The sequence below is a fragment of the Onychostoma macrolepis genome, chromosome 10 (genome assembly GCF_012432095.1).
Source record: "Onychostoma macrolepis isolate SWU-2019 chromosome 10, ASM1243209v1, whole genome shotgun sequence".
Lineage (NCBI taxonomy): Eukaryota > Metazoa > Chordata > Actinopteri > Cypriniformes > Cyprinidae > Onychostoma > Onychostoma macrolepis.
Genome location: NC_081164.1, coordinates 2359786 through 2368579, shown reverse-complemented (window position 1 = coordinate 2368579; position 8794 = coordinate 2359786). Strand labels below are relative to the sequence as shown.

The 8794-nt window shown below is 42.6% G+C and overlaps 2 protein-coding genes across 2 annotated transcripts; both read right to left on the bottom strand.

Annotated features, from left to right (window-relative positions):
- Positions 1 to 3276: 3276 nt before the first annotated feature.
- Positions 3277 to 5015, bottom strand: LOC131548617 (mucin-13-like). The gene has a single exon (XM_058790057.1). The coding sequence runs from the start codon at positions 4683 to 4685 to the stop codon at positions 3342 to 3344; it is 1344 nt and encodes a 447-aa protein (XP_058646040.1). The 5' UTR covers positions 4686 to 5015; the 3' UTR covers positions 3277 to 3341.
- LOC131548616 (uncharacterized) lies at positions 4744 to 6260 on the bottom strand. Its single transcript, XM_058790055.1, has 3 exons — positions 6159 to 6260; positions 6024 to 6079; positions 4744 to 5933 (listed from the first exon to the last, which is right to left on the bottom strand). Exons 1-3 carry the CDS (start codon positions 6176 to 6178, stop codon positions 4759 to 4761), a joined length of 1251 nt encoding a protein of 416 aa, XP_058646038.1. The 5' UTR covers positions 6179 to 6260; the 3' UTR covers positions 4744 to 4758.
- Between the last annotated feature and the right edge of the window lie 2534 nt (positions 6261 to 8794).

Here is an 8794-nt window from a genome sequence, read left to right as displayed (position 1 = left end):
CTATACTGGGGCATTAGGACCCACACAGACCACAGGGTGAGCACCCCCTGCTGGTCTCACTAACACCTCTACCAACAGCTACCTAGTTTTCCCAGGAGGTCTCCCATCCAGGTACTGACCAGGCTCAGCCCTGCTTAGCTTCCATGGGCAACCGGTCTTGGGCTGCAGGGTGATATGGCTGTGGCATTCATTCATTCATGAGGGTGAAAGAATTTTTAGTTTTGGATGGACTTTCATTGCAAGGTCAAGGTCATGGTCATTTTTATTTATATAGCACCTTAACACAAACATAAATGCTGACCAAGGTGCCTCACCAATAAAAAGATGACAGTCATACAAAAATACAAAGTTTAAAATATTAAATCAACAACTTAAACCAATTAACCGAATAAAAATCAAGACTAAGAATTTAACTCACTAAGACTAACATATACTGAACAAAATCATAAACGCAACACTTTTGTTTTTGCCCCCATTTTTCATGAGCTGAACTCAAAGATCTAAGACATTTTCTATGTCTTGATTGTGTTTTGATTGTGGCCTGTGGAATGTTGGTCCACCTCTTCAATGGCTGTGCGAAGTTGCTGGATATTGGCAGGAACTGGAACACGCTGTCATATACGCCGATCCAGAGCATCCCAAACATGCTCAATGGGTGACATGTCCGGTGAGTATGCTGGCCATGCAAGAACTGGGATGTTTTCAGCTTCCAGGAATTGTGTACAGATCCTCGTAACATGGGGCCGTGCATTATCATGCAGCAACATGAGGTGATGGTCGTGGACGAATGGCACAACAATGGGCCTCAGGATCTCGTCACGGTATTTCTGTGCATTCAAAATGCCATCTATAAAATGCACCTGTGTTCGTTGTCCATAACATACACCTGCCCATACCATAACCCCACCGCCACCATGGGCCACTCGATCCACAACATTGACATCAGCAAACCGCTCACCCACACGACGCCATACACGCTGTCTGCCATCTGCCCTGTACAGTGAAAACCGGGATTCATCCGTGAAGAGAACACCTCTCCAAAGTGCCAGACGCCATCGAATGTGAGCATTTGCCCACTCAAGTCGGTTACGACGACGAACTGCAGTCAGGTCGAGACCCCGATGAGGATGACGAGCATGCAGATGAGCTTCCCTGAAACGGTTTCTGACAGTTTGTGCAGAAATTCTTTGGTTATGCAAACCGATTGTTGCAGCAGCTGTCCGGGTGGCTGGTCTCAGACGATCTTGGAGGTGAAGACGCTGGATGTGGAGGTCCTGGGCTGGTGTGGTTACACGTGGTCTGCGGTTGTGAGGCCGGTTGGATGTACTGCCAAATTCTCTGAAACGCCTTTGGAGACGGCTTATGGTAGAGAAATGAAACATTCAATTCACAGGCAACAGCTCTGGTGGACATTCCTGCAGTCAGCATGTCAATTGCACGCTCCTCAAAACTTGCGACATCTGTGGCATTGTGCTGTGTGATAAAACTGCACATTTTAGAGTGGCCTTTTATTGTGGCCAGCCTAAGGCACACCTGTGCAATAATCATGCTGTCTAATCAGCATCTTGATATGCCACACCTGTGAGGTGGATGGATTATCTCGGCAAAGGAGAAGTGCTCACTAACACAGATTTAGACAGATTTGTGAACAATATTTGAGAGAAATAGGCCTTTTGTGTACATAGAAAAAGTCTTCGATCTTTGAGTTCAGCTCATGAAAATGGGGCAAAACAAAAGTGTTATGCGTTTATAATTTTGTTCAGTGTATAGAAAATTATGAATAGGCCTGAGAAAAGAGACACAATTTCAAAGATGATTTTAATGCAGATGAAGAGGAGGATAACCCAACAGATTAAGGTAGCGAATTCCACAGTTTAGGGGCTAATACAGAAAAGGCTCTGTCACCTTTAGATTTCAAGCAGGACTATGGGACGGTTAATGATGTTGAGTGTGGGATTTGTTTTCATTAAGAATAATCAATCAACCATAAGCATTAATATTGTTCCAAGAATAGGAAAGATCTAGCATTAAACACCAAAATAAGCGCTACAGATCTGAGAATGCGAGATTGCTTGCTGCTGAAGACGCTGTCGCTCTTTGTCTCTTTTCAATGGTTGTAGAAATGGTCGTTAATTCTTATGGGTACAGCACAGATTTTACAGGTAATAACAGGATTAAAAAGTCATGGCAACAAATTATTTTTTATAGTCAGTTTAATAAGTTGAAACGATTTTCAGTCAATTTGATTCAACTCAACTTATGTCATTGTAGGCTTAGGCTACTTTTTCAATGAATTTTAATGAATATACGAATTAATAAAATGGATTTGATTTATTTTTTGTTGCAAAACTTTCATTTATTTATTTTCAACACCGCACCCCCCAACCCCCCCATTTTTTCCCATTCACTCCGAGAGCGTTTGCAGGGCTCAAACAAACTAGGTGTGAAAAAACCCTGAAATACTTATGGAAACAGCTGCTTAATATAACCATTCTATTATAACGGTATGCAGACCTGTGACCGCTCATTTCGTTTCAAATCTACTGTGGTATAAATAACATTTTCTACTGGATGACACGTCGCTGCTGCACAATCATTGTGTCATCACAACCAGGCCTGCCTACACTTTAGTGAACACAGATTTTTATATAAAACTGTTATGCTACTGCTTTTACTAGGCAGAATTTAAAATATAAAATCTTGCACTACTGGAAAAAAAATAAAAGGATACAGTTTACTGATATTTTAACACCACGACTGGACCTATACCAATGTCACCATTTTTGAAGTACCCCTAGCCACACATTAATATGCCACAATTAAATAAAAATTGTAAAATTTAGTGAAATACTAACAAGTTTGTGATGAATAGTTCTATTAAGTAGCAACTAGTTGGTGGTCACTTTATAAAGAAATGATATGCACCTGCATTCCTATAGCCTGAACACGCAAGGTCACCTTTTCCACAAATTATTTTTAAGTTTTGAAAACTTGAGGCCAATTGTCAAGAGCTTGCTTTCATGGCCCCCAAAAAGCCATCGTCATGGAAATCTTGGGTGTCTACCCCCACCCCAAAATAGGGGTCATGTTAACACAACCGTAGTCACATTAAAGAGCAAGTTCCACTGTTTAAACTCTTTGACATTAAACTAAAGGTTCATAGGGGAGCACTTTAAACTGTACATGGCTCCCCTTAACAGTTACAGTAACTAAACCAGCAAGTATTCCACCATCCTGTAGTGGTATTTGGGGGGCAAAAGAGACCAAGAAACCTGCTTTGCTTAAAACATTTATTGGGGTTTCAATTCTGGATGACATTCGCATCAGTTTACCAGAGTCTTTTAGCCCTTGACCGAGTAGAAGCGGCTTGAGGAAGATGGTTGAGCAGGAGCATTCTGGTTGTTCATTGAACTGTAGCTACTCAAGACCTCAGAAGCACTGGATGTACCTTGACCAGCAACACTTGTTTCATAGGGCAAGTGCTGGAACCCAGGGGTATACTTGCTAGAAAGACTTTGAGATTGGAAAGAGCCACCGTAACTGGTGCTACCACCATGTGCAGAAACAAACTGACCAGAAACTCTCGATGAGCCTCCTGCAGAGGACAGGGAAGAGAACTGCATTGGAGAGCTACCCTGTGATGCAGTAGCATCGGAGGTCCGAATAACTGGTGTCAAATGAGTGGCTGAAGGCTGCCATTTTTGAGACTCCCGGCTTTGGGACGCAGAAGCGCCTTGATATGATTGGCTGGACTGACTAGCAGCACCTTGGGGTGAGGACAATGACACACTTGCATATGGGTAAGACCCATGGACAAGCTGACTAGCAGCATCTTGAGGCTGAGATGATCCACCATAAGCAGTGCTTCCCTGCAGGGTGAAGGGAGGAGAGGACCCAGCCTGGGTGCCAGAGCCCCCTGTGAAGGTAGATGTAAACTGCTTCCGTGAACCCTGAACAGTAGTAGATGGACCAGCTTGGGGTGAGGACAGTGACACTCTTCCATAAGAGGATTCATACCCAGGGGCAAATGGACTTGCGGCATCTTGAGGTGATCCACCATAAGCAGTGCTTCCTGCAGGGTGAAGGAGGAGAGGACCCAGCCTGGGTGCCAGAGCCCCCTGTGAAGGTAGATGTAAACTGCTTCCGTGAACCCTGAACAGTAGTAGATGGACCAGCTTGGGGTGAGGACAGTGACACTCTTCCATAAGAGGATTCATACCCAGGGGCAAATGGACTTGCGGCATCTTGAGGTGATCCACCATAAGCAGTGCTTCCTGCAGGGTGAAGGGAGGAGAGGACCCAGCCTGGGTGCCAGAGCTGCCTGTGTAAGTAGAGGCAAGCTGCTTCCTAGAAAACTGAACAGTTGTAGACTGACTGGCAACACCTTGGGATGAGGATGATACACTTGGATAGGAGTGAGACACAGGGCCAAGTTGACTTGCAGTACCTTGAGGCCGTGGCGATCGATCATAAGCAATACTTCCTTGCAGGGTGAATGGAGTAGAAGACCCTGACTCGGTGCCATATCTAGAGGTAAACTGCTTATGTGAACTCTGAACAGTAGTAGACTCACGGTCTACACCTTGGGGTGACAGTGCACACTTGCAATATAAACTATCATATGGAGATGGAGAGCCAGGGGCAAACTGACTTGTGGTACCTTGAGATGGGACAGAACCACTCATTCCCTGCGAGGTAAAACCAGTAGAGGCCCCAAACTGAGCTCTAGAGCTGCCCTGGGAGGCAGAGGCATATTGCTTACGGGACTCCAGACACCGGCAGACTGACTGGAAGTGCTTTGGGGTGAGGAAACGGGCTTGAGTAGTCAATATGCCCTTGGCTAGAGGTAGCTTGAGACGGTGGAAGCAATCCACTGTAATGGTTGCCTCTCCGAGATGCAAACTGATCAGAAGCGCCCACTTGAGGCAGAGAACCAACCTGTGAAACAGCTCTATAGGAAGACCCGCTACTTGTGGCCTGGCTATAGATATCTTGGGGCGATGACATGGGAGCGCTTACATATTTGGTAGGGGACAAGGGAGCATACTGACCCAGAGTGCCCTGAGGCTTGTGAGAAAAACTAGTAGAGCTACTACCTCCCTGTACTGAGACATAACGACTAGAAGTTGCTAACTGAGTGCCAGACCTGCTCTGGGTGCTTGGAGAACCACTAGGTGAACTTTGAGCACTTGTGGACTGGCTAGAAACCCCTAGGGGTAAAGCATCAAGCTTGTTAGACATCAGGGATCCTGGAGTATATGGACTAGAGGCACCTTGAGACAAAGCACTGTAGCTACCTTCCCCCTGAGAAAATACACGTTGACCCGAACTTTCTGATAGTATAGGGCTACTTTGAGAAGTGGAAGTGGCACCTGGAGCAGATGAACTGCTGTAAGAGATACTCTCCTGAGAGAACACAGGCAAAGAGGCTTCTGCTGATTTATGAACAGAGGTTTCCTGGGAGGTTGACAAATGCAAACCATCACTGGTGGACTGGTCAGAAAAGCCAAGCTTGGCAGGGTAGCTACTACTCCCTCCCTGGGTAGAAACGAGGTGTCCAGAACCACTTGCAGCATACAGAGTCTGCAAACTCAATCCACTAGCAGCACCTGAAATACTTGATCCAGCAGATGTCAAGCTGCTTAAAGGCTGTTCATCTAGGGGCAGAGGCAAGAAAGCAGAGACAGAGCTGCCTGGAGCAGTTTGGGCATGGGACGTTGACTGAGAGCTGCTGGAACCACCTTTGACAAACTGGAGTAGATTAAACTTTGACCTGCTCTTCAGGGGTTTGTTAGAGAACAAACTGGAGCCCACTTCTTCAACAGGCAAAGTCCCAGTCACACGGGCCTCTGGCATAGAAGACTGGACAGCATGAGGTGAGAAAGTGTCAGAAGGCTGACCCCACTGTTGATGGGCATTGGAATAAGCGCCACCTATAGAATTAAACAAAACAGAACACATTTGTACACAAGTCCCACTAAACAAGCATCTTTGAAAGATAAAGGAAAAAGAAAACACTGCACCTTTAAATCCATCAGTATTCTTCCAAAATAGCAGGAAAACTACTAGCAAGGGTAACCTACAAATTTGAAGAAAAATAAACATTAATAAATGTTTGCAGAGTCATTCAGAAGCACAGATTGAATTAATAAACTGACCTTTTCCACCCTTGACCCATGACAAAAATCCACAAATGCTCCCAAACTCTAATGTTTTCACGGTCTCAAACCCCTACACATAACCTACAAATCCAGACGGTGGTACGTGTATTTTGTAGGCCTTCACCAGTCCAATTAGAGCAATTGACTAATTACATGAAATATTGTTCACCTGGGAAACGATGATTGATGATTGTTTTGTGAAGGCTCTGACACCCTCTGCAGTTTAAACATTTTAAAGCAGCTGATTAATCCCAGAACATTACTTTCACTATGTCTAAATTCCCCATACACCTTATACAAATTTTTATTTACTGGATTATGTGCTAATTATATTACTTTAATCAAAATAACTTTGATATTGAAAGCATTAGTTTGCAATTAATTTCTCTCTACTATGTTTCTTTTGTAAATATGTGGCATGGATTTGAAAGAGTTATTGTTACGGAGCAGACGAGACATGAGATGTACGGATCCATGTGCAAAGCTTTATTCAGAGACGTGGTTGTGAAATGGACGTAGACTCAATTATAGCAAGCAGGTACAACACAGGCAAGACAAAGAGTAATCCTAGGACAGGCGTGGGTCTTTGATCAGTGAACAATATCCAACAGGGCAAGGCAACGAGATAATCCAAGTACACAAGCAATAATACAAACGAGGTGCAAACAGAGTCCGAAACAGCAGGCAAAGGGTTAATCCAAGATCCACAGGCAGGAGATCATGAAACAGGAAACAAAGCAACACGAAATGACTGAACTGGAACTGCTTGATAAGGCAGCTAACACTAGGGTCGTTTCTCAACCGGAAGGCTGCATCCTCCGGAGGTCGCATTTGTAGGCTGCATACGTCATAAAGATGATCTTATTTTAGAATATTAACAGTTACCATTAGTTTACCAACAGTTGACCATTATTCTTAGTTAAGTGTAAACTCTTGTAATATGCTTTTGACTCGCAAATGTAATGCTCAGTTAACTGAAATAAACCAAGCTTGATGACATATACAGCCAACAAATGCAACCTCCGGAGGATGCAGCCTTCCGTTTGAGAAATGGCCTAGAACAATACTCGGCAACTAGAGCAGGATCTAAATGTGTCTTAAGTAGAGTGTGTAATAGCTCTCAGGTGAGCCTGTGATTGGTGACAACTGTGTGATCAGTGCAATGGATGATGGGAACTGTAGTCTGGAGTATTTTCAGCTAATTTTCATTTTTGAGTGAACTATTCCTTTAAGCTGGGATATATTAAAGTTATTAACATGACGCATCATCTTTATCTGTCACTGTATCTGTTAACTGTTTCACTGAAGGATTTCAGATCATGACATCAAATGACACGACAATCAAATGAAGGTGTCAACAGGTAATTGCTAAGAAGCAGACTGTCTTTGTCAGGTTTCGTTTATGTGAGTTTTTCCACTTTGTGGCATTCCAAAGTTTTGACGTCTTTGCTAAGATGAAGAAAGTTTTTAAATTCAAAACCTCAAACTTTAGACTGCAGACTGATGCATGTTGTAACTTAACCTCCCAGGACAACTGTTTCAAAACAATGAAGCAGCTGCTATTTTAGTATTCATCAAATCAATCAAGCAGATTGTTCCATTGTACAGCTCCCTCACTGCAGGCAAAGCTGGAGCGCCAGCCAACATCTGTAACCGCCGTTACCACCAGAATCTGACGGCATGTTTTGAATGGCAAGTTTTACATCAGCGTGCAAAATTTCTTTTCATAGTAGGTTTTCAGGTTGTACTTCAGAGAAAAACGGTGACATCAATCATCACAGCTTGTAAACAAAGCATACCTTTCACTGTGAGTCACTTTTCAGTGTCTGCCAAATAAATATACGTATGTACAGTAAACACAACTGAATATAGTCAAAGTGCACAGATTACCACACAATAAATGTGCATGCACTAAACTGAAATTGTAACAAAAGTTGTTACTCCACATTGAATTGATGGCAAACATGCCCGTTTTTTATCTTGAGCAAATTAGTCTCATGACTTCCTTAATATACAACTATGAATTTATCAGATTATGTGTGGTGGATACAGTTTTTCTTCTTGTTAAACAACAACTGTGACTGAATGTTTTTATGTCAGTTTTGTGAATTTTATTTAAACAGATATCTTGGTGTTTCTATCCAGCATTTTATGCAATATCACAAAACCAATCAATTTCCATTGCATAAAATTTTGTTGCATATTCATTCTGATGCCATACATGCCATAGCGTTCTGAATTTATCTGTATTGCTACCATCCAAAATGCTGTTAAAACTCGTTGCCAGATATGGCCTTTCAAGCTGTGCCAGAAACATAGTAAGATATAAGAGACAATTCTTTTTCAGTAATTGTTTCATCTGCTTGAATGGAGACAAGGGTTTTGTGTGCCGTGTTCCCATTATCTCATAGATTTTCTTGTTCTTTATTCCTTTAGTATTCAGAAAAGTATCATAGGAAAATTAACAGGGTTTTTTTTTTTTTGATTCACTCAAGTAGGACCTTGAAACATTGTTAAAGCATTCTGAAGAATGTACTGACAAACATTTACGGTAAACTAAAACATACACATTTGTAATGATAAAGTTCCTATTTAGTACATTTAAAATATATTAACTTAAAATGTAAAATTGC